Source organism: Bos indicus x Bos taurus, chromosome 12 (assembly GCF_003369695.1).
Source record: "Bos indicus x Bos taurus breed Angus x Brahman F1 hybrid chromosome 12, Bos_hybrid_MaternalHap_v2.0, whole genome shotgun sequence".
Lineage (NCBI taxonomy): Eukaryota > Metazoa > Chordata > Mammalia > Artiodactyla > Bovidae > Bos > Bos indicus x Bos taurus.
Genome location: NC_040087.1, coordinates 18,685,705 through 18,710,928, shown reverse-complemented (window position 1 = coordinate 18,710,928; position 25,224 = coordinate 18,685,705). Strand labels below are relative to the sequence as shown.

At 40.2% G+C, this 25,224-nt stretch overlaps 1 protein-coding gene and 1 long non-coding RNA gene across 3 annotated transcripts in view; one reads left to right on the top strand and one right to left on the bottom strand.

Annotated features, from left to right (window-relative positions):
* The first annotated feature begins 6,036 nt into the window (after nucleotides 1-6,036).
* LOC113902239 lies at nucleotides 6,037-9,483 on the top strand. Its single transcript, XR_003513718.1, has 2 exons — nucleotides 6,037-6,411; nucleotides 6,671-9,483. It is a non-coding gene; the product is annotated as an uncharacterized LOC113902239 (long non-coding RNA).
* CDADC1 (cytidine and dCMP deaminase domain containing 1) overlaps nucleotides 7,431-25,224 on the bottom strand; it is a 30,785-nt gene continuing 12,991 nt past the window's right edge. For both annotated transcript variants that reach the window (XM_027557268.1, XM_027557269.1), the window contains 5 exons: nucleotides 21,592-21,641; nucleotides 18,534-18,703; nucleotides 16,715-16,904; nucleotides 14,160-14,220; nucleotides 7,431-10,327 (listed from right to left, as the gene is read on the bottom strand). In XM_027557268.1, the coding sequence (XP_027413069.1) occupies nucleotides 10,254-10,327; nucleotides 14,160-14,220; nucleotides 16,715-16,904; nucleotides 18,534-18,703; nucleotides 21,592-21,641 (545 nt within the window). In that variant the 3' untranslated portion in view covers nucleotides 7,431-10,253. The remainder of the gene's footprint in view (nucleotides 10,328-14,159; nucleotides 14,221-16,714; nucleotides 16,905-18,533; nucleotides 18,704-21,591; nucleotides 21,642-25,224) is intronic.

Sequence of the window (25,224 nt, the reverse complement as noted above, 5' to 3'; positions counted from 1 at the left end):
TGAACTGTGTACGAAATACTTATGCTATAGTCTTTAAAATATTTTGTCTTATTTTCTGTAATGAATTTCCATCTGTTATTCGGACTTATTAGATATAGATCCACATGCTCTACAAATGGAGATGACTTTAATTCTTCTTTTCCAGTAGTAATTCCTTTACTACTCAAACTGTTGTTAGGGGTTCCTGTCTACTAGTATCTTTCTGACAATTACAGGAAATTAATGTATAGGTGAACTCGTGGGTATTGGAGATTTCTTTGGGTACATAAGCGTTAATATCTTTTTTATTTTTATAATTGTTCCCTGTAATATTCTACCATGCTACTTTGTGTCTATCAAGTTGATCACATGCTTTTCCTAAATTTATAAGTCAATTAGTTATATTAATATATTTCCTAACAACCGAAACATTGGATTCTTTGGTGTTAGACTCACTTAATCTTGGTATAAAGTTTTTTCCTAAGTTAGCTTTGAAAGTGAATGTCAAAGTCACTCACTAGTGTCCAACTCTTCGTGACCTCCATGGACTGTAGCCCACCAGGCTCCTCTGTCCATGGGATTCTCCAGGCAACAATACTGGAGTGGGTTGCCATGCCCTTCTCTGGGGAATCTTTCCAACCCAGGGATCGAAGGTGGGTCTCCCTTATTGCAGGCAGATGCTTTACCATTTGAGCTACCCGGGAAGCCAAAAGTTAGCTTTATTAAGGCATTATTCATTTCTTCAAGTCTAATTGAGATATCAGCATACCACATTGTGTAAGTTTAAGGTCTACAACACAGAAGAACTGTACAAAAAGATCTTAATGACCCAGATAATCACGATGGTGTGATCACTCACCTAGAGCCAGACATCCTGGAATGTGAAGTCAAGTGGGCCTTAGGAAGCATCACTACAAACAAAGCTAGTGGAAGTGATGGAATTCCAGTTGAGCTATTTCAAATCCTGAAAGATGATGCTGTGAAAATGCTGCGCTCAATATGCCAGCAAATTTGGAAAATTCAGCAGTGGCCACAGGACTGGAAAAGGTCAGTTTTCATTCCAATCCCAAAGAAGGGCAATGTCAAAGAATGCTCAAACTACCACACAATTGCACTCATCTCACATGCTAGTAAAGTAATGCTCAAAATTCTCCAAGCCAGGTTTCAGCAACAAGTGAACCGTGAACTTCCAGATGTTCAAGCTGGTTTTAGAAAAGGCAGAGGAACCAGAGATCAAATTGCCAACATTCGCTGGATCATGGAAAAAGCAAGAGAGTTCCAGAAAAACATCTACTTCTGCTTCATTGACCATGCCAAAGCCTTTGACTGTGTGGATCACAATAAACTGTGGAAAATTCTGAAAAAGATGGGCATACCAGACCACCTGATCTGCCTCTTGAGAAACCTGTATGCAGGTCAGGAAGCAACAGTTAGAACTGGACATGGAACAACAGACTGGTTCTAAATAGGAAAAGGAGTATGTCAAGGCTATATATTGTCACCCTAGTTATTTAACTTATATGCAGAGTACATCATGAGAAACGTTGGGCTGGACGAAGCACAAGCTGGAATCAAGATTCCCGGGAGAAATATCAATAACCTCAGATATGCGGATGACACCACCCTTATGGCAGAAAGTGAGGAAGAACTAAAGAGCCTCTTGATGAAAGTGAAAGAGGAGAGTGAAAAAGTTGGCTTAAAGCTCAACATTCAGAAAACGAAGATCATGGCATCTGGTCCCATCACTTCATTGCAAATAGATGGGGAAACAGTGTCAGACTTTATTTTTGGGGGCTCCAAAATCACTGCAGATGGTGACTGCAGCCATGAAATTAAAAGACGCTTACTCCTTGGAAGGAAAGTTATGACCAACCTAGACAGCATATTAAAAAGCAGAGACGTTACTTTGCCAACAAAGGTCCGTCTAGTCAAGGCTATGTATGGATGTGAGAGTTGGACTATAAAGAAAGTTGAGCACCGAAGAATTGAACTGTGGTGTTGGAGAAGACTTTTGAGAGTCCCTTGGACGGCAAGGAGATCCAACCAGTCCATCCTAAAGGAGATCAGTCCTGGGTGTTCATTGGAAGGACTGATGTTGAAGCTGAAACTACAGTATTTTGGCCACCCGATGCGAAGAGCTGACTCATTAGAAAAGACCCTGATGCTGGGAAAGATTGAGAGCAGGAGGAGAAGGGGACGACAGAGGATGAGATGGCTGGATGGCATCACTGACTCGATGGACATGGGTCTGGGTGGACTCCGGGAGTTGGTGATGGACAGGGAGGCCTGGCGTGCTGCGGTTCATGGGATTGCAAAGAGTCAGACACGATTGAGCGACTGAACTGAACTGAACTGAAGGTTGACAGCATAATGATTTGATGAACATATATCAGGATTATCCCAATCAGTTTAGTGAAGAACATTCACCACCTCATATAGGTATAAAATTCAAGAAATAGCAAAAAAATTTTGAGATAACTCTTATGTACTCTCTTAACAACTTTCATGTATAACATAAAGGGGTGTTAATTATATTAGTCGTGTTGTACCTTAAATCCCTAGCACTTATTAATTTTATAACTGGAAGTTTGTAACTTTGGCTGCATTCATCCAGTTCCTTCTCCACCCATACATTGCATCAGTCAGTCAGTTCGGTCACTCAGTCATGTCTGACTTGGCGACCCCATGGACCGCAGCATGCCAGGCCTCCCTGTCCATCACCAACTCCCAGTTTACTCAAACTCGTCCATTGAGTTGGTGATAACCATTCAACTATCTCATCCTCTGTTGTCCCCTTCTCCTCCTGCCTTCAATCTTTCCCAGCATCAGGGTCTTTTCCAATGATTCAGTTCTTTGCATCAGGTGGCCAAAGTGTTGGAGTATCAGCTTCAGTATCAGTCCTTCCAATGAATATTCAGGACTGATTTCCTTTAGGATGGACTGGCTGGATCTCCTTGCACTCCAAGGGACTCTCAAGAGTCTTCTCCTACACCACAGCTCAAAAGCATCAATTCCTCGGCACTCAGCTTTCTTTATAGTCCAACTCTCATATCCATACATAACTGGTGGAAAAACCATAGCTTTGACTACATGGACCTTTTTGGCAAAATAATGTCTCTTCTTTTTAATATGCTGTCTAGGTTGGTCATAACTTTTCTTCCAAGGAGTAAGCATCTTTTAATTTCATGGCTGCAGTCACCATCTGCAGTGATTTTGGAGCCCCCCAAAATAAAGTCTGTCACTGTTTCCACTGTTTCCCCATGTAATTGCCATGAAGAGATGGGACCAGATGCCATGATATTAGTTTTCTGACTGTTGCATTTTAAGCCAACTTTTTCACTGTCCTCTTTCACTTTCATCAAGAGGCTCTTTAGTTCTTCACTTTCTGCCATAACGGTGGTGTCATCTGCATATCTGAGGTTATTGATATTTCTCCCGGCAATCTTAATTCCAGTAGTTTGAACATTCTTTGAGATTGGAATGAAAACTGACCTTTTCCAGTCCTGTGGCCACTGCTGACTTTTCCAAATTTGCTGGCATATTGAGTGCAGCACTTTCACAGCATCATCTTTCAGGATTTGAAATAACTCAGCTGGAATTCCATCACCTCCTCTAGCTTTGTTCGTAGTGATGTTTTCTAAGGCCCACTTGACTTCATATTCCAGAATGTCTGACTCTAGGTGAGTGATCATACCATTATGATTATCTGTGTTGTGAATATCTTTTCTGTACAGTTTTCTATGTATTCTTGCCTTCTCTTCTTAATACCATCTGCTTCTGTTAGGTCCATATTATTTCTGTTCTTTATATGCTCATCTTTGCATGAAATGTTCCCTTGGTATCTCTAATTTTCTTGAAGAGATCTCTAGTCTTTCCCATTCTATTGTTTTCTTCTATTTCTTTGCATTGATCGCTGAGGAAGCCTTTCTTATCTCTACTTGCTATTCTTTGGAATCTGCATTCAAATGGATATATCTTTCCTTTTCTCCTTTGCTTTTTGCTTCTCTTCTTTTCACAGCTATTTGTAAGGCCTCCTCAGACAGCCATTTTGGTTTTTTGCATTTCTTTTTCTTGGGGATGGTCTTGATTCCTGTCTCCTGTACAATGTCATGAACCCCTGTCCATAGTTCATCTGGCACTCTATCAGATAATTCCTTGATTCTATTGCTCACTTCTGTATAATCGTAAGAGATTTAATTTAGGTCATACCTGAATGGTCCAGTGGTTTTCCCTACTTTCTTCAATTTAAGTCTGAATTTGGCAATAAGGAGTTCATGATCTGAGCCACAGTCAGCTCCTAGTCTTGTTTTTGCTGACTGTGTAGAGCTTCTCCATCTTTGGCTGCAAAGAATATAATCAATCTGATTTTGGTGTCAACCATCTGGTGATGTCCATGTGCAGAGTCTTCTCTTGTGTTACTGGAAGAGGGTGTTTGCTGTGACCAGCGCATTCTCTTGGCAAAATTCTGTTAGCCTTTTCCCTGCTGCATTCTGTATTCCAAGGCCAAATTTGCCTGTAACCTGGAGTACACTGCGTCTGGTAACCACAAGTTTCTCTTACTCTGAGTTTGTTTGTTGAACTATAATTGACCTATGACACTGGTAGTTCTGGTTGCCCAACGTAGCAATTAGATATTTCTGGACATTTCAAAATGATCAAGTAAAAGTCTGTGTATGTCATCTTATATAGGTAAGTATTCCGTAACTATTAACTACATTTCTCAAGTCTCATACCCAAGACTGTTGATTTGTTTGCAAGTCTGTACCTCCTGATCTCCCTCACCTGTTTCTTCCCTCCTCCCACTCCCCTCCCTGGTGACTACCTACTTTTCCCTCTGTATTTACAAATCTGTTTAGTTTTGTTATCTGTTCATTTGCTTTGTTTTTTAGATTACACCAATAATTGAAGTCATACAATAATTGTTTTTCTAAGTCTTATTCACTTAGCATAGTACCCTCTAGGTCTATTCACGCTGTCTCAACTAGCAAGATTTCATTCTTTTCTATGGCCGAGTAATATCCTGTTGTGTATATGTATGTATGTATAATATTTATCCATTAATGGGCTCTTGGCTTGGCTATTATAAATAATGCTGCTGTGATTGTAGAGGTGCATATATATTTTCTTATAATTGTTTTGATTCTTTTCAGATAAATAACCAGAACTGGAATTCCTAAAATATATGGTAGATCTATTTTTAATTTCTTTTGAGAAATAGCCATACTTTTTTTCCAATTTTTTCCACAGTGACTATACCAATTTCCTTCCCACCAAGAGTGAACAATGGTTACCTTTTCTCTGTTGTCATCTGTCATTGTGTTTTTGATAACAAAATATTCTGACAGCTGTGAGATGGTATCTTCTTGTGATTTTGATTTGCATTTCTCTGATGAGTGATGCTGAGCATCTTTTCATGTGCCCGTTGATCATCTGTATATTTTCTTTGGAAAATTTGTCTCTTCAGATCCCCTGCTCATTTTTTTAAACTGGGTGCTTTGTTCTATTAAAGTTGACTTTTATGAGTTCTTTGTATATTTGAGGCATCAACTCTATCAGATAATATACTGTGCAAGTAAACTTGAGCCTGAAGCCACCTAGTGGACCAATTCCAGCAGACATTTAATATGAACCAAAATACATGTGTTTTCTGTTTTCAAGCCTTTTTAAATATATAATCAGAAATAACAAATAGAAAGACACCCAAATGCTGTAGTGATGTTGAATAGATTTTAATTCTTTATCCCCAAAGATTGTGTTTTAGAAAATCTGTATTTCTGAGGTATGCCTTCCTCACCTTCATCATCTAAAAAATAGCCCTCAGCAGAAGAACACATACTCCTCTGACACAATATCTTTGGGGCTTATCCCCAGGGGAAAGATACATAATACTAGGGTGGTGCCTATTTGTACTAAATGGGCTTCCCCGGTGGTTCAGCGATAAAGAATCTGCCTGCAATGCAGGAGACATGGGTTCGATCCCTGGGTTGGGAAGTTCCACTGGACAAGGGCGTGGCAACCCACTCCCATGGAGAGAGGAACCTCAAGAATCCCATGGACAGAGGAGCCTGGCAGGCTACAGTCCATAGGGTCGCAAAGAGTCAGACACGACTCAAGCAACTGAGCCCATTTATACTAAATACATTACTTTTTTTAAATGACTGCAGGAATTTCATGCTTAAGGCCAAAACATTACAGAAAATATGAAAGCAGAGAAGTGAACAAACATATTACCTCTGTTTATGCCCCCGAAATCAAAACATGAGAGTGAAGTTTTGGCTTTCTCTGTTTTAAACATAAGCTCAAGACAGACAGAACAGAGGACTCAGTGAGGACAGTCAGAGGCTCTGCCCGGGAACGCGCTGCGTTGCACGAGGCTGTGCTCTGCTCTATACTGTACTGAAAGACGTTGCCCAGCAGCCCTCGTTGAATCTCGTGAGTCTGATTGACAGCCCAAACCTTGAAACTCATTCCAGTAGTGTAACCAGGATCATGAAACAAGGCCTTCAGAATTGTGAGGTGGGGTGCGGGGCCGGGCGGGGGTGGTGCTTATTCCCAATCTAGAATTCTACACCCAACAAACTATCTAAATTGAGGGCAGAATAAAGACATTCACAGATACTCACAGCATTGAAACTGTTCCCCAGCAACGTCTGTTCTGACAGTCATCTCACCATCATGTACCTTTTCTCAGGGACCTTCTGAAAGATATGCCCGCCCAACTGAGAAAAATCTGGATTCTGGGGGTTCCAGTTCAAGAAGGTGGAGGATGCCTCCGTCCCTGCCCTCCCCCACCCCAGGAGCGCTGCGGAGGGAGAACCCGGGAAGACAGCAGTGCGGAAGCTCCAGTGACTGATCAGCCAGGTGGGAGGCGGTCAGAGGCTCTGGGAGGCACTTCTTCAACAAGAAAAGCTTTTTAGGACACCCAGTGTGCTTGAGTAGGGAGAGAAGGTTACACAGCTGGGAGAAGGGTTTGGTTACAGGTTAGCAATAAAATATACAAAATCAAGGTCCCTGCAGCCCCACACAGAAAAAACAAACTTGAAATGCACGAAAATACATTTTATACAGAAAGTCATCACAGTACATAACGTGATAAAGCTGTGCGTAGCACTTAGAGTCATAATACCAAACAATGAACACTGATGCAACCAAATTGAAAGAATATTAGGAGGATGGAGAGATGGGAAGTGTGTGCTGAGGAGAGGGAGGTGAAAGAAAGCCCTTCCATGATGGAAATTCAAAAGAAAATACCTAAAACTGAAACACTATTAAGAAACATGTGATTTGGAGACAAATACAAAGTCAATCAGCTAAAATCCTTGAGCCTGGTGGCCTCTAGGGAGGGGTGATACAGAAGACAGAGTGGGTCTTACTGTTTCAAAGAAAGGTTCATAGATCTGTTTTGCTCATTTTAAATTTGTAGGTGTAATTTTACTTAAAAAATGACTTAATTTACAACGATAGAAGTCTTTTATTACTGTCACATACATGTTAAAATCAGCTAATACGTCAACAGGTACAGGGCAAATAAGCACGGACATTAAAAACAAAACTGAAAATGTAAAGAGAGAAAAAAACCAAAGCTGATATGATTTTAGGCCCTTGTGACATCCTGAGCTAGACTTTAAGAAATCATTCACCTTCTGGACGCTTGTGCTTCCAGTTCTGCAGAGTTCTCATCTAAATAGATGAGATCTAAGTTCCTTTGAAATCTGAGTCTGTTTAAGTGCAGTAGTTGAATAGGGTAAACACATTTTATGGACGCATTTCTAAAGGGTATTCCATTTAAACAGGCCTTGTTTTCAACTGGTACTGATTATTAGGGCTTTTCACTTTTCTTATATGTAAAAAATATGTAATAATTTTAAATGATCACAGAAAAACCCCTTAATATAACACATGAAATGGAGGTTCTAAACTGTTCCTTGACTTAATAAGCAGTAGTAACAGCCGCAGCTCAATGCTAAGCGGCCACTCTTGGCAATACCAGAACTTCAAAACATAGCTCTAAAGTGGGTTAAAAGCAGACTGCTGTGGTAGATCTGAAAGCTCAACTGTTCGTGCATAAACCGAGGAAGATTTATGAGAAGGTATATTCTCAAACTCATTAAGTAACTGAGGAAGAGAAACCCATGGAAAAGCCGAATAAAAGAAAAAGCGCTGGCAGTGATTAGATACAGGTAAATCCTCACATACCCCACCTAACAGCCGAGCGCCGAGCCAGGCCTGCGCTCACCCCACCTCCAGTCGGCAAAGCTGCTGTCCTTGGCAGTAAACAAATGTAGAGCTCTTTTTCAAATTATACATTTACTACGTCTTCCCAATCTTTGAAATTAATGGTGATGTATTTTTAAGGGCAAGTTCCGATTTCTCAGCCTGAGGGGTGACCCCTGTTGACTGTGGGTGACTAGATTTTAGGCTGCACTGTTGCTGCCCCAGGGGGCTCCTGGTGCAGGTTAGCAATCTCTGCATGAGTTCCCAATCGCTTCCCTTTCCTACTTCCCGTGGTGACCACCCATCTTCATTACTTTCTCAGATGTTCATCTCACCCCCACTGTTTGCCGGCCCACTCCCTGCAGCCCCTTCAGGGCCTCCACTCCTACAGGCCCTGCTTCCGTGACTCACCCGAGTGTCTGCCTGTCCTCCTATGTGTTCCTTCCACCACTGTTCCTTCAGTTACATCCACAGGGCAGTTCTCAACCTTGAAGGTCGTCAGTCACCTTCAGGGAATGCTGGCCGCAGCCCCGGAGTTTGATTCAACAGGTCTGGGTTAGGGCTTAACAATGTGCACTTCTAACAAGTCCCCAGATGAGGCTAACGCTGTTGGTCCAGGGACCCCACTCTGAGAAGCACTATTATTAATACGTGACTTTACGCTTACATCTGTCACTAGACTGCAAGTTTCTTGAGGTCAGGGAGCATTTCTTACACGTCTCATCTCCAGGGTCTAGACAGTGTCCAGCAGTCATTCAGTCAACAAATATTTATTGAATGCCTGTCACATGCCAGACACTGTTGCAGGCACTAGATTCAGCAGTTAAAAAAAAAATTTACACACACAACAGAGGCTAAGCGAGCTGCTGTCCAAACAGGGGCACCGGCCCACGTGCAGGGTGGCCTGTGCACTCTCCTGAGACTGGTAGGAGGCCCTGTGAGGATACGAGAGGCCCCGGGGAGAAAGTGGGCGACAGCCCAGGTGAAGCTGACTCCCCACACAGAGCCCGTCACACCCCAGGGCTGCCTGCGGGCCACTGGCCAAGTGGCTCCCTCCCTATCTCCAGGAAAGTACAAAGCCTGTGCCTTCATCTTTGGGCTAATTTTCTGAAAGTTTCCTCAACAAATAAAAAATGAGAGGACTCATGAAGAACCATCTGGAAAATAACTGAATTGACCATCATGTTCACTGTCAAGGCTTTCAGTATTCTTAAGGTTTGCAAATGTTTTTATAAGGCCTTCCATTCAGAGCCCTGAAACGCTCTCTGCTAATTATATGGAGGGGATAATGGGCAGCATTTATGAATGAATTCCAGACTAAAATATTTCTTCTCTTGTTAGTGGTTTCAAGAGTCAGTGAGATCAGAGAATAATATTGTCCGAGAATAATGCTATCTTCCTATTGCTGCCCTGAATCAGTCCAACAAGTGATCATGATTTTTACACACTGAAAGACTGAAAAAAAAAAAGAATAACCTTGTTAGGAACACACTTTTATAATGGAGAGCAGGTCCACCAAATTCATTTTTATGACTCCAGGCTAATCAAGTAAATTCTGATTACCAGAAAGCTTTGGGTATAAATGGGGCCTTTTGGTGAATCACACATTGACTTAAAAATGGTCAGGTTGCTGTTTATTTCCCTGGAGTAGATTACTAATTATCACCTTCATAATCCAAAGGGATTAATATTTCTGAAAAGGTGTGTACTTCTCTGCTGAGATGTGACATCCAATGAACCAGCCCCTGTGACTGGATCCCCTAAAGCTAAGACCAGGAGAAATCAATCCCTGTAGCCGACTGAATGGTCTCTTGAAATGATTGACACCTGCTTCAGTGTAAGAAAAGAACACATCACTATACTCTGGAAAACATACAAATAAATCTAAATAAAAATATTCTCCTTAGTATCATTCGTATGCTAATAATAAATTAGCTTCCTTTAAAAATTTTTTTCAACTATTTACAAAATCCATTCTTATTTTATGAGTTAACAAGGCTGGATTTTAAAAGTGCAATAAAAATTCTCGAGGCCTTCACTCCTTGTTCAGACACGACTTCTTAGTGGTTTGCAAGACGCAGCTTCTTGTTCTGGTGTGGTTCTTCATCCAGGGCTACGGATCCCAGCACGCCATCTGATGGTCAAGAATAACTTAGCGTCAGGAAAATGTCACTTCAAAGAAACGAGCATTTGTTAAAGTCAGAAGCTGTAAGATCAAAACAATGCTTAAGCTAAAGAGGAATATTTAAAAAATAAAAATAAAAAAGGGCATACTGATTTTATCTTTAAAATACTCAACTGTTAAAGAACAGATTCTAGATAAGTCACTCACAGCTGACACAATGTACCTGACCTTTTACAAACTGGATTCATCGACAGTGTATAGACAACAATTCACAAAACTTTTTGGGAGGCAAAGTTATTACTGTTAGGCTGGAGGAGACAAAATGACCCGTCTGTTGTCCAAGGAGAGAAGGGAGTCGTCTGTGGGGCAGTGAGGTGTGAGCGGATACACCCCCCGCCGGAAGGCAAGTGGACTCATCACCTTGGTCATGTGGGAGACGGGCCTGGCTTCCACCTCGCCCCATGACCTGATTTCCCTGGCTTTCCTGGGACCACACTGTGTGCGTGTGAAGTGCACAATGTGATGGGTTTCAACACAAGCACACATCTGAGAAACCACCACCACCCTTAGGATGGTAAGTATACCCACCACCTCTGAGAGTCTCCTTTTATCCTGCTGCTTTCTGTCTTTCCAGGGATCTGCCTGCCCTCCAAGCCTCTGTGCTCACCTCGCTCTTCCTAGTCTTAAGGACACCTGCATCAGGGTGCAGGGAGAATAGATCTGGAAAGCTTTCTCTCTTATTATGTAATATTGGAAACATTAAAAAAAGGAAGACTGTGTGTGATACAGATGGGAGTCCTAAAGCCTAATAATAAATTAACACTCAAGAACCTACTTTGTTGGTGTTCAGTCGCTAAGCCGTGTCCAACTCTTTCACCCCATGCTCCTCTGTCCTCCACTCTTTCCCAGAGTTTGCTCAAGAACCTACTACCCAACCCCAAAACTAGAATGTTACTACCTCTTGGGTGCCCCCCAGTCTAATCCCATCCCTCTATCCCCCTTATTCAGAGGTAACCACTGCGCTGAATCGTTGATCATTCCATTGCTTCTTAAAAATAATTTTGCCACATGTACTAACCAATACACTGCCTTCCTGTTGAACTTTACATAGAAGTTGCCTTATAATGTATTTAGTCTTCTGAAACTTGATTTTTTCATTCAGCATTATATTTCTAAGATCCACCCATGTTTAAGAATGTAGCTGTAGTTCATTTTACTTTCACTGCTTTATAATATTCCACTGTAATATTTTAATTTCCAGAGATAAATTTTTGTGCTAGTTCCAGTTTTTGCTTTTAAGAACAATGTTGCAATGAATTATCTATCTCTGTCTTTTCTACGAAACATGTAAGAATTTTCCTAGGGCATATGCTTAGAGGTCAGATTGCTGGGTCATGGAATAGACACATCTTCAGTTTTACAAAGATGACATTAAACTGCTTTCCCAAGGTGGCTGTATGCATTTTCAGTCCAACCAGCAATATACAAGTTTCTAAGGATCCACCTCCTCACGAGCACTCGGTGTCCTCAACTTGAATTCCGCAACTCTAGTAGGCACAGCAGTAGGGGTGTAAACGTTGCGGTGATTTTAATTTGCATTTCCATGACTGCTAATGAGCTTAAGCACTTTTTCATGTGCTTATTAGATGTCTGTGTTTCTTCTGTTGTGAAATACCTGAAACTATCCCGTACCCATTCTCAAATGAACTCAACCACTAATCAACTGTATATAACTGACAACCATGGACTACCTCAGCCAACAGTAGAATCCACATTATGCTTAACTCACATGGAGTGTTCACCAAGAGACCACATGCCAGGCCATAAAACACACCCTAATAAATTCAAAAGAATAGAAAGCATACAGTGTCTGCTCTCGGACCACAATATAATTAAATGACTAGTAGAAACATAACTGGAAAATCCCAAAATATATGTGGAAGTTAAATAATACATTGCTAAATAACAAATGAGTAAAAAAAAAAAAAAAAACTCAAGATAAATTTTTAAATATTTTGAAATTTTGAACTAAATAAAACACGACTTATCAAAATTTGTAGCATTCAGTGGAAGAAATGCTAGAGAGAAATATACAGCAGTGAATGTATATATGAGAAAAGAGGAACGATCTAAAATCAATGGCCAGAATATATGAATCCAAATAACCAAAGTAGATTCGTGGTAGCCTGGGGCTGGAGGTAGGAGGAAACAGGGATGACTAATAAACGGGTAAGAGGAGTCTTTTTGAGCTGATGGAAAATTCTGAAATTAGGCAGTGGTGATGGTTACACAACTCTGAATCTACCAAAACCCACCCAATTCAGTACTTTAAAAGGGTAAATTTATGGTATATAGATTATACCTCAATCAAGCTCTTATAAAATTGAAAAACAGATAAGGATATTATTTACTGATATAAAAATACACACAAAAATACATTATATATTAACAAATTTTTTTAACAAATATGTATTTGTTAAAAAATACATACAGAACACAAACCTGCAGTTCAGTGGACAGTCATAAAGCAAACACATTTAACCATCACCCAGGTCAAGAAATAAAGCACTCCCAGCAAAATGAAAGCTCTCCTCTCACCCCCTCACCACCACGACCCCTCCTCATCTCAGGACACCCCCCGACAGCACGTCTCCCCTTCCTTAGTGATCTAGGGACAGGGAATCCTGGCTACAAGACTCTTGATTGTAAGTGCCAAAAATCTCCTCTTTCGTGGCTTGCCTTTGTACTCTTTTAATGCTATCTTTTGACAAACAGATGTTCTTTATTTTAACACAGATAAATGAATTCATTTTTTACGTTTAATGCTTTTTTGTGTCTTCTCCCTAACAACAGGGAATTATTAACTCACCCCCCTCGAACACTATTATTGAATACATATTCTTTAATCAGATCCGTATTTTTTCATTTCCTTTTATCTTTAACCACTTTTTTCCCCCTGATAAATTTTTAAAAAGAAAGATGGAGTGGATATGTACTTTTTTTCCTGACTGCAAATTAAAATTTCACTACTTGAATAAAATAAAGCTAAGTTAGAACACAGAAAATCAGGATATTCACATAGACATTATTTTCATAAAGACTTATATTTACTGATTTTTCAGAGTGATCAAATCATTGTTATTATCAAGAAAATTTTACTTATTGAATTTCTACTTACCTTGAATCCAAACAGAAAGATAACTAATATTTTAAAATAATATTGTACAGTAATAATTAATATTCAAAATAATATGCATGAAGAATTGCAAGGTCTCCTAAAGACTATATTGCATTAAAAATATGTGTTAATATATAAACAGTAAAACTCTGAAGACTAGTAATTCATTTATGGTAACTGTGATGACTCTTAATTAGATTATTAAAATAACCAGGATATTTCCATTCTCTGGCCAATCTGAGCTAATGTGGCTTTACTCTAACAAGAATGTACATAGCCTCATAATTTGGCCCTGGTTCCATCTGTATTAATTAGATGTATTTTTTCTTTCTAACTGCCCAAAAGGCTTTTGTTTTGGTATAGAAGAGCACTGTTGCCTATAGTCTCATATAAATTTAATTTATAAATTCAATTTGTGCATGATTATTTGTATTAAACTGCAGAGTCCATAGGACTACTCATTCATCAGCACTTCCCATGACATCTAGCATATAGTCGATACACACGTGTTTGTGCACAAACTGAATGGCAAAAATCTAATCTGCAAAAAGAATATGCTCCACCTCCAACCACAGCAATTTCCAACACCTGATCATTATAAGTCACTATTTTTCTTTTCTTAGCAACAAAGTCAACCTCAATAAAGGACTTGTAGATACTTACTCTCTCTGCTTTCAGGCTCATTTTGCTCAAGAACACCAGGTCTTGATGGATTCAGTTGCCACTATAAAAGGACACAAACATTTTATGTATATGTTTAAGAAGGTTTTAATAAGTAGCATTTCAGCATTGTGCTTTCAAATATCAAAACAGCTTAAAACAGCAAGAAAAGTTAGTGTGTCACACCACCCAAGCCCTAATAACAACTCTGGACGACCCTGAATGATATGACTGCTGGATAAAGGATCAATATTCTTAGAGAATCTTATATATATGGTTTAGTGAGTATTTTTTAGGTGCTTTATATATTCCAGGCACTCTGGACACAAACAGAAAAGTCAAGTTGAAATCTATAAACAGTACTATTATATCTTTTGTACTTACTGCAAACTATAGCATATAAAAGTTATATTAAGTGCCAGAATTATCATTAAAAAGTAACACATGATTCTGGACAGGATCCTTTTGCTATAAAGAACTTTATTGGGACAACTGGTAGACCCTGACTGAATTCTGTGGATTAAATGGTAGCAACATATCAATGAAAATTTCCTGAGTTCTGTGGTTGTATTGTGGTTATGTAGGATAATCTACTATTTCAGGAAATACACAAGAAAGTATTTAAGAGTGACTTGGCATCATGGCAACAACTTAACTCTCAAGTATTTCTGGAAAAAAATTCTTCGTAGTATTTTTGTAACTTTTCTGCATGCTTGAGATTATTTCTAAAAAGAGAAAGGTTTTTAGGAACCAGAGTAGTTAAAAATAACCATGAGGAATTAAAGTTCTGAGTTTTCCACAAAACAATTACCACCTCAGCAGTTCTTTGGAAATATCAAATACTAGGCTAGGCTAAGTCACTTCAGTCGTGTCCGACTCTGTGAGACCCCATAGACGGCAGCCTACCAGGCTCCCCCGTCCCTGGGATTCTCCAGGCAAGAACACTGGAGTGGGTTGCCATTTCCTTCTCCAATGCGTGAAAGTGAAAAGTGAAAGTGAAGTCGCTCAAATCGCTTCTAATTTTTTCCTGATTTTTCTCATGAGAAATGCATGTGTATGTGTGTGCGCACGCACGTGTGTATGTGCCCCCTTCTTTTGTGTAATCTTAAACTATGTTCACCTCTATCTACTACTATCTACTACTGAATTTAAGTTGGCTTAAAGCTCAACATTCAGAAAACTAAGATCATGGCATCTGGCCCCATCACTTCATGGCAAGTAGATGGGGAAACAGTGGAAACAGTGGCAGACTTTATTTTGGGGGGCTCCAAAATCACTGTAGATGGTGACTACAGCCATGAAACTAAAAGACACTTACTCCTTGGAAGAAAAGTTATGATCAACCTAGACAGCATATTAAAAAGCAGAGACATTACTTTGCCAACAAAGGTCCATCTAGACAAGGCTATGGTTTTTCCAGTAGTCATGTACAGATGTGAGAGTTGGACTATAAAGAAAGCTGAATGCCAAAGAATTGATGCTTTTGAACTGTGGTGTTGGAGAAGACTCTTGAGAGTCCCTTGGAGTGCAAGGAGATCCAACCAGTCCATCCTAAAGGAAATCAGTCCTGAATATTCATTGGAAGGACTGATACTAAAGCTGAAACTCCAATACTTTGGCTACCTGATGCGAAGAACTGACTCATTTGAAAAGACCTTGATGCTGGGAAAGACTGAAGGTGGGACAAGGGGACGGACGACAGAGGATGGGATGGTTGGATGGCATCACCGGCTCAATGGACATGAGTTTGAGTAAACTCTGGGAGTTGGTGATGGATAGGGAGGCCTGGCGTGCTGCAGTCCACAGCGTCGCAGAGAGTCAGACACAACTGAGCGACTGAACTGAACTACTGAATTTTAAAAAAAGGCTGCAGGAAGAGGTGGGTCAGGTACTTTCTTTTGTTAGCCACCAGATGGCACTATAGAACCAACTAATTCAAGGTCTGTAAGGTCAAGTTCTTCCCTGGTAGCTCAGCTGGTAAAGAATCCACCTGCAATGTGAGACTTGGGTTGGATCCCTGGATTGGGAAGATCTCCTGGAGGAGGGCATGGCAACCCACTCTAGTATTCTTGCCTGGAGAATCCCCATGGACAGAAGAGCCTGGCACAGTACAGCACAAGGTCAAGGTAAAATTCTCTCTTTAGAGATATATATTCATAAGGCAGATCCCAAGCTGAACATCTGTGACTAGGCAAGTGCTTGCACATAAAAATAAACTCAATGATAATATTTTGTTGAAACTCTTTAAAAGGGCAAGAATCACTAATTTAAAATATGCAGCAGAGTAACTTAACAACATGGGCTTCCCAGGTGGCTCAGTGGTAAAGAATTTGCCTGCCAATGCAGGAGACACGGGTTCGATCCCTTGGTCGAGAAGATTCCCTGGAGGAGGAAATGACAACCTACTCCAGTATTCTTGCCTAGAAAATCCCATGGACAGAGGAGCCTGGTGGGCTACAGCCCATGGGGTCACAAAACAGTCGGATATGACTTAGCGACTAAACAACAGCTATCAACATAATACAAAGTATATTTGAAAAAAATGTGTATCTACTTACTGTAAATTTGCTGACACCTTCAACTTCCCCAAATCTCATGTAAGAGATGTCTGCCTTCTTTTTTCCAACATCTACATCCCCTGCATAGATTTGTTTTATGCCTGCACCTTTAATTAAAGGTACACATTCATCACAAGGGCACTTGGTCACAAAAATCATACTTCTTTCTTCTGGCTTTATTTCTTGACACCTACAAAAATATATATACATATGAAAAAATTAGGAAGGTAGTTTCTAAAAGGGTAAGTTATGTTTTAGAAAAATCTTTGAACATTAAAATTGAGCCGTTTTGGAAAGATTTACAACATTATACACAATAATGATCAAGCCTTATTCTTGCTGAATTAGTCAATGCCAAGATTTTCAGTATTTAGACAACAAAGGAAATGAAAACAGAGGGAATAATGCTTTCTAAGTAGGAAACTCTTTATAAAGCCAGAATTATGGGCCAGAACTAACGCCTTCCCTGAGAATGTGCCACATGTGATGAGACATTAAGTCATCGTGGTAGCCCGAAGGTCTATCTCTCATCTGGTGCCTGAGAGATATTTAATAAATGCTTACTAAATGGATTAATGTTAGAGTTCTGTTTTGAGTTATAGTTCCCTTACTGCTTTTACCTCACGTAGGGTAATTTAACAAACACTTGGATTTGACAAAATGAAGCAAGTAAATCTGTAATGAAGAGTTCAAGGGAAAAAAACCTGTGTAGTGAAATTTTGCACGCCGGGGTAGTTTAGGACCTAGGATAGACGAGTTGTACTTCCGGGTTCTGTGGTTTACAAAGCTCTCATTTGTATGCTCCCCAACCAGCCTTCCGCACCCATGTCCTCAGTTTAGAGTCTCATTCTCTTCCCCTGGACCAGGGAAGCAGAATTGTATGCATCTAGCCTGTTCAAACCGTACACCTGCAACCTAAGTAATCATTACTGTAGCTCTGTCAGTGTCTTTCCATTTGTCCACTACTTCCAAAGGAAGACTAAACTCCAAGTCTCCCTTGTCAGTCCCACGCTGGCCCGCGGTCCAGCCTAACTGGAACATCTATGTTGCTAAACACTCAAGCATTTTCTGTCTTCTAGCCCACTGCTATGCCTCAGGCAAGAATGGTTTCCCTTCAAGTAAGCATCTTCAATTGCCACAATCCTACCAAAGCTTTAAAGCTCAGCTCAAATGCCAGTTTCTCCATAAAGGTTTTCCCTCACACTCCCTCTCCATTTATTGCAGCCCCTGAATTTCCACCCACTTTGTGTTGGCCCTTCCCACACAACTGACCATGTTAGGTTGAGTACAGTCTTATATCCCACACTGGACTATAAACTCCTCAGGACAGAAACCATGACTCATACAGATTTGAATCTCCCAAGAGCACCCACTAAAAGGTATATGCTGAGGAATATTTGTGGAAATTATCTAAATTAACATTAGAAGGAGGTAATGCCAGCGATAAGCTCTAACAAAAACTATGTTAAAGCAATTTGGTTCATAATAAAATCTATATATTCATAAATATATGCTCAGAATTTAGAAAACAAAGGTGATCTTATAATGCAGAAATATGCAAGACCCTAAGGACACACTTGAAGCAGTTTTATCCTGGAGAGAGAAGGAAGAAAGGAAAAAAGATTTGCTCTGAAGGCCTGGAGGATCCCTGACAATGGCCTCTGTCATGTAGCAAAAACCAAGTACAACCAGAGGTATACTTCTGAAAAGAATATTTCTTGGAATTTTTAAAAAGGCAATAAATTACAGCAAAATGAAAGCTAATTTCAACTAACCCTTGCTACATTTTATACAAAATACAGGCAAACGGATTTCATACCTAAATGTTAAGGCATTCTGTTCAGCATGTACGATGTATCTGAATTTCCTTATTTCTCTGTCTTTCTGTTTGTCATCCATGTGCGGAAAGTCAGCATACTCGGATCCAACAGGAAAAGCGTTATAACCGCATCCTATGAAGTACATGGCGCCTGTGCCATCACAACTTCTCTATGGAAAGTGAGCAAACCAACAAAGCTGTGTTCAACATTCTGAAAAGGCATCTTACATTGTATCTTTAAAGCCTAGCATCACACTTTGTAGAATGGATTCACTTTTCCATAATACACAATAAAGTTATGGCAAACCTAGACAGCATATTAAAAAGCAGAGACCTGGCTGACAAAGGTCCATATAGTCAAAGCTATGGATTTTCCAGTAGTCATGTACGGATGTGAGAGCTGGACCATAAAGAAGGCTGAGTGCTGAAGAACTGATGCTTTCAAACTGTGGTGCTGGAGAAGACTCTCGAGAGTCCCGTGGACAGCAAGGAGCTCAAACCAGTCAATCCTATAGGAAATCAATCTTGAATATTCATTGGAAGGACTGAAGCTGAAGTGCCAATACTGTGGCCACCTGATGCAAAGAGCTGATTCATTTGAAAAGACCCTCATGCTGGGAAGAGTTGAGGGCAGGAGAAGGGGACGACAGAGGATGAGATGGCTGGGTGGCATCACTGACTTGATGGACGTGGGTTTGAGCAAACTCTGGGAGACAGGGAAGGGCAGGGAAGCCCGGAGTGCTATAGTCTGTGGGGTTGCAAAGAGTCGGACACGACTTAGTGACTCAACAATAAACAACAGTGATAAACTGAGCCATCAGAAAAATATAGTATTGGATTTTCCTTCAGCAGGGTGATCTTGTCAAAGTTAAATTTCAAGCAGGCTGATCATCTCTAGTATATAATATCAAGACAGTCCTTCATTTTAGCAGTTAGTGAAATACCAGCTTAATTCACAAACTGTTTCACTTGACTCAGACATCCCTCCCTGATTGGTTATAAGACCCTAGAGAACAGAAACCATGTTTTATACCGTCTTTCTGGCCCTTAAAGCATACCTATTATAGTGGTCCATACAGAGCAGGTACTCTATATTATTATAAATTATTGTTAAGTTATTATATGCTCTGTGCTGTGCTAGTTGTTAGCAAATCAGAAATTCCAAAAATATTTTGAACAATTTCTGTTTGGGGTTAAAAATGTGCTATTATATATATAGTTGGAAAATCTATAATGTATTTTCCTTTCATCTTTATGTTTACTGAGCCTCTATTGTGTATATATGTGTGTGTGTGTGTGTGTGTATAAATAATAGAACTTCCTACATTAAGTGGCATTTTTCTTTATCCTGGTCAGTGGCATATTAGGTGTTAATATGAATGCTTTATCAACTCTAAGAGTAAAATATTTAATAAACCAAACCTGTTTATAATAGTTTGGAAAATGCTATAAACCTCACTAAAATTTCAATATATTAATATTATAATTACTCATATGATAGTATCAACAGTATCATATTTACTGTCTCCTAGCTCCATTCCTTCTCAACACATCCCCATAATTTCAAGTCCTCATCATCTTTTTTCTTAATCTCCCTACTTCCTGTCTAGCCCCACTTTATTTTTAAAATGCAAATCTGATCATTTTCCCACTTAAGATGTTCTTAGACTGCACTGTCCAATACAGTGGCCATTGGGCACACGTGGTCAGTGCAAACTGAGAGCGGCCAGAAGATGCCCCTGAGAAGGAAACAGCAACTCACTCCAGGGTTCCTGCCTGGGAGACTCACGGACAGAGGGGCCTGGGGGCCACGGTCCATGGGGTCGCAGAAGAGCCTGACACGACTGAAGTGACTGCTACTGCTGCTGCTGCTAAGTCACGGCAGTCGTGTCCGACTCTGTGTGACCCCAGAGACGGCAGCCCACCAGGCGCCCCCGTCCCTGGGATTCTCCAGGCTAGAACACTGGAGTGGGCTGCCATTTCCTTCTCCAATGCATGAAAGTGAAAAGTGAAAAGTTAAAGGGAAGTCGCTCAGTCGTGTCCGACTCTTAGCGACCCCATGGACTGCAGCCTACCAGGCTCCTCTGTCCATGGGATTTTCCAGGCAAGAGTATGGGAGTGGGGTGCCATTGCCTTCTCCAACTGAAGTGACTAAACAACAACAAATAAGTATAAAACACACACAGAATTATAAAGACTCAATACTCCTCTCAAATGCAAAATATTGTATTAAAAATATTAACCAATATTTTTATATTGGTTACATGCTGAAATGGTAATATTTCTCAACAGGTGATTAAGTATATTTCTAAAATTAATTCACCTGTTCCTTATTTTTTTTAATGTGGCTCCTAAGAACTTTTAAATCATGTATGTGGCTTGCTTTTTATTTCTGCTGGTTAGTGCGATGCTAGGGCATCCCCACTGTCTAAAAGATAAAGTCTAAACTCTCCATGGTATATGAAGTTCTTCACGGTGCAGCCTAATGTTTTTGCTATTCTACTAGACATAGGACTCTGGACTCCAATGTGCCAAATCACTTGCATTTCCCCATATTCCACGCACTACCTCTTCGTGTTGCCCTCCGAGTCCCACTAACTTGCTGTGCTGATGAACTCCTCCTCATTATTCAAGACTAATAGCAGCCGACCTCCTCCAAGAATGCTTTCCTTATTTCTCCAAGCAGAGTAAGAGGCCTCCTCTGTGCTCTCACAGCGTCATGTTATGATTACAGCTATATGCCCGTCTCCTTTTCACCTCCGTCTCCATCACTAGACTGTAAGGCCGTGAAGGGTGGGATATGTGGCCTGTAACTCCCCACTGTTCACGGGGGCACAGGGTCTACCCTGTCCTGTGGAAGTTGAATGAAGGTTTATTAAATGAATGTATCTATCTAGAAAACTGCTGAAAGAAAGCGCAAATGTTTTTAGAACTTAATAAATAAATACCCTAATAAATATTAATCCCCATGGGGCAACAAAATGTCATGCACTTAAGATCAAAATATGTTAAACAAAATCAAGTTTAAATGATTATAAAGAATTAATTTCACACTTACAGATTTTCCTTCCGCCCAGATGACTGCCCCGACTCCTGTTTTATGATCCTCTGAAAGATACATGGCATGTGACTCAGTGAAAACCAATGATCTGTTAGTTTCAGAAATAGATTTGTTTTTCCAAAAATAATAAACATGTATTTATTGAAATACACTTCATAAATGTAGCGGCAATCCTTGACAACCTCACTAATTATGGAAAAGTATGAGAATACTGTCAAGCATAGACTATGGGAGCTAGGGATGAACTAATTAAAGACAGTGTCACTGCCAACCCAGTCATAGACGATGCGTGTGCAGAGATCACTGCAGTAGCAGTGCCCACACTCGGGTGACTTCAAAGCTGTAACCAGACTTTAGGGTAACTTTACTCAATCTCCACCAAGTCAGGTTTTAAATACCTATTTCTAATAGATGATGAAAGTAAGACAGAAGTTCCTGAACTAATGGATTTGGTGTAATAAACCATTCACAACAATCAAATCTGTCTTCTCCTAGTATTTTTTGCACTCTATCAAGGAAAACACATTTCATGGATGTGTTCTTACTATGAAAAAAGTTCAAACTCATAAACATATACCCTTATGGGCCTTCACATATATATATATATATTGCTGGTAGGTACATGAAAGGAATTTTAATTTACACAAAATGATGTCCTTTCCCTGACCTTCAGAGTTTACCTTGTGGGGAGAAGAATGCCAAGTTGTTGACGTGATGCTCGTTTCTAAATCAAGTGGTCAAGTTATAAATATTAGATTAAAATTTCCCTGCAGAACCAATTGAATTACTCTGCAACAAGCAAAGCTGTATTTCTTTAAACTATTAACCTTAAACAGAAAATACAAAACCAAAATAGAAATTCTACATATTCAAAGTAAGTGATTAAGATTTAGGTCTCTTCACCCAACCTGCTTGCCTTCCTCTGACATGAAGAATTTCGTAACCAAGACTTCCGTTCCCTGCATGCCTGAGTCCCTGCACTCATGAAGCTCATGTCTGGTGTGGGAGGAAGGTGGTAACAAGAAAGAGTCTAAAAGCAAAGGCAGTGTGCTGGGCTATAAAGGAAAGGAGTGTGATGCCAAGGAACAGGGTGGCAGGAATGCAATTTAGAGGTGGAGACTGTCAGCAAAGGGATTTGGGGATAAACAAAGTCTTGTGCCTTCCAAGATCTTCAGAATATAACATGGTGAGAAAAGAACATAATTATGGCTTTATGCTCATTTCTAAGGCAAGTTGCAGAAGCTAAAAATGAAAACCTCTAAGTAAAACTGTACTTAATACATGCATAAATCTGGAACAAAAAATGAAAAACTCATAGAAATTCTTCAAATCCCAAGTTTTTAGTTTTAAAAGTTAAAAATATTAACTTTATCTAGAGAGCTCAGGGCAGTGACTAACATATGGTAAAAGCTCAAAAAGGGTTTGCTGAATGAAAAAAAAAAAGTAATATGATTTTAATGAAATAAGAATATCTATTTGCTGGGTGGGGGGGGGGAGAAATTCTTCATATCAAGTCTACTTTTCCTACCACTGACACTAAGCATTCTTCATATTATTATTTTTTAGTCCAGGAGCCACCTTTTCTGTTTCAGTCTAAGGACAGACTAAATCTTGTCAAGAGGGGGAAAAAATGTGATTAAAAATTTTTTTTTCTTCTTCTTTTTTTTTTTAGAATTTTATTTATGGCTGTGCTGGGTCTTTGTTGCTGTCCAAGCTTTTCTCTAACTGCGGTGAGCGGGGGCTATTCTCTAGTTGCTGTGCGAGAGCTTCTCATTGAGGTGGCTTCTCGTTGCAGAGCATGGGCTCTCCTCTTGGCCGCCCAGGCTTCAGCAGCTGGGGCACACGGGCTCAGCAGCTGCAGCTCCCGGGCTCTACAGCACAGGTTCAATAGTTGTAGCATATGGGCTTAGTTGTCCCAAGGCATGTGGATCTTCCTGAATCAGGGATTGAAGTCGTGTCTCCTGCATTGGCAGGCAGGTTCTTTCCACTGAGCCACTAGGGAAGCCTCCCAAAACATGATCTTTAAACTAAGCTCCACTGTTTAGCTAAGGATAGTTTCACCAAGAGAATATACTTTACTACATGTCTTTTGAAATCGGAATAAAATTTCATCCATATACAATGGAGTAGGTTTCACCCAGCCCTCAAGGTTGGATGACAGATGAGGTAATTTCTCAAAAATCTTTTCACATCTGTAATTTTTATGTAAAACTTCTTTAAAAAAATTCTTTCATGTCTATAAATTGCTACCCAGGATCTGCTCATTCACAGGGTTTTCTCTGTATACCCTTGAAGGAAAGGTCAACTTGTAATCACTGAGCCAAACTCCTCGGACCCTTTGATCACCGAAAGTCAGAGGACTCTATGCTATTATTCTGGAACACAAGTGTGGTTATTTTCACTTCCAATACTGTGGTCACATCAGGGTTTGTCCAAGTGTTGTCCACAGACCAACTGCATCAGAACCATTGGATGCTTGTTCAAAAAGCAGACTCCTGACTCCCATGGAAACTCCCTGAATTAACCTCTCCAAGGGAGGCAGCAGAGTTGGGAACGTAGACTTCTCATGTGCATCGCCTCAACTGAAAGTTGAGAACCGCTGAGTTATGATTTGAAACAGTTAAGCCTTCTTGGCCATGTCACCCTACTTTCATCATCAACATTGTGTGGTTCAGGAGGAAGGCATGATTGTCAGCTTTGGAAAACACCTAGTCTAACGGAAAACAGGACATAAAAAGAAATCAAAACTCACACTTAAACCAGATAGTTAAGATTAGACCCTTCAGTTGTTTGGCATCATACAGTTTGTGCCTGTAGCAGAATCAAATTCTTTTAAGGTGATGATTAACCCTGTTGAATGTTGGAATCCCTTGCAGAATTTTAAAAATTCACAGGCCTAGGACACACCCACAGGGACCAGGCTTAGTGTGTCTGGGTTAGAATTTGAGCATTTGTACTGAGAACTTCCCTGGTGGCTCAGATGGTAAAGCATCTGCCTACAATGTGGGAGACCTGGCTTCAACCCCTGAGTCAGGAAGATCCTCTGGAGAAGGAAATGGCAACCCACTCTAGTATTCTTGCCTGGAAAATCCCATGGGCAGAGGAGCCTGGTGGGCTACAGTCTATGGGGTCGCAAAGAGTCGGACACGACTGTGACTAAACTTTCACTTTAAGTTTCTATGGTGACCCTGACAAGCTGCCTTTTGCAAACCTCCATTTTACTGAAATTACTTCAACCCGTGGTCTCTGTTGAGCATGTACTGCAGACCAGTGCGTCTGTATGGACTTTTTCTGAAGATTTTCTCTATCCTCCTTCTCTTCTTGGAATAAATTTTAAAATTCCTACTATAGCCCACTCACCAGGCATTCCTCTGCTGCTCCTTCTGCCGGAATTTTCTTTTCCCTATTCCAAAGTCGCATTTTAAAAAGTGATCATCATTCTACTTTCAAAAATGTTATGTCTGGTAAGATGTAAAAACACTATTCTGTAACTGGAAATATAGATACCACCCTTTATCATGGTAAGGTAAAATTCCCAAGTAGTATTTTCCTTCTTCACATACATACTCATGTACAACTTAATAAAGTTAAAAATGTTTGATTTCTCCCCTTGCTGTTTGAAAACATATC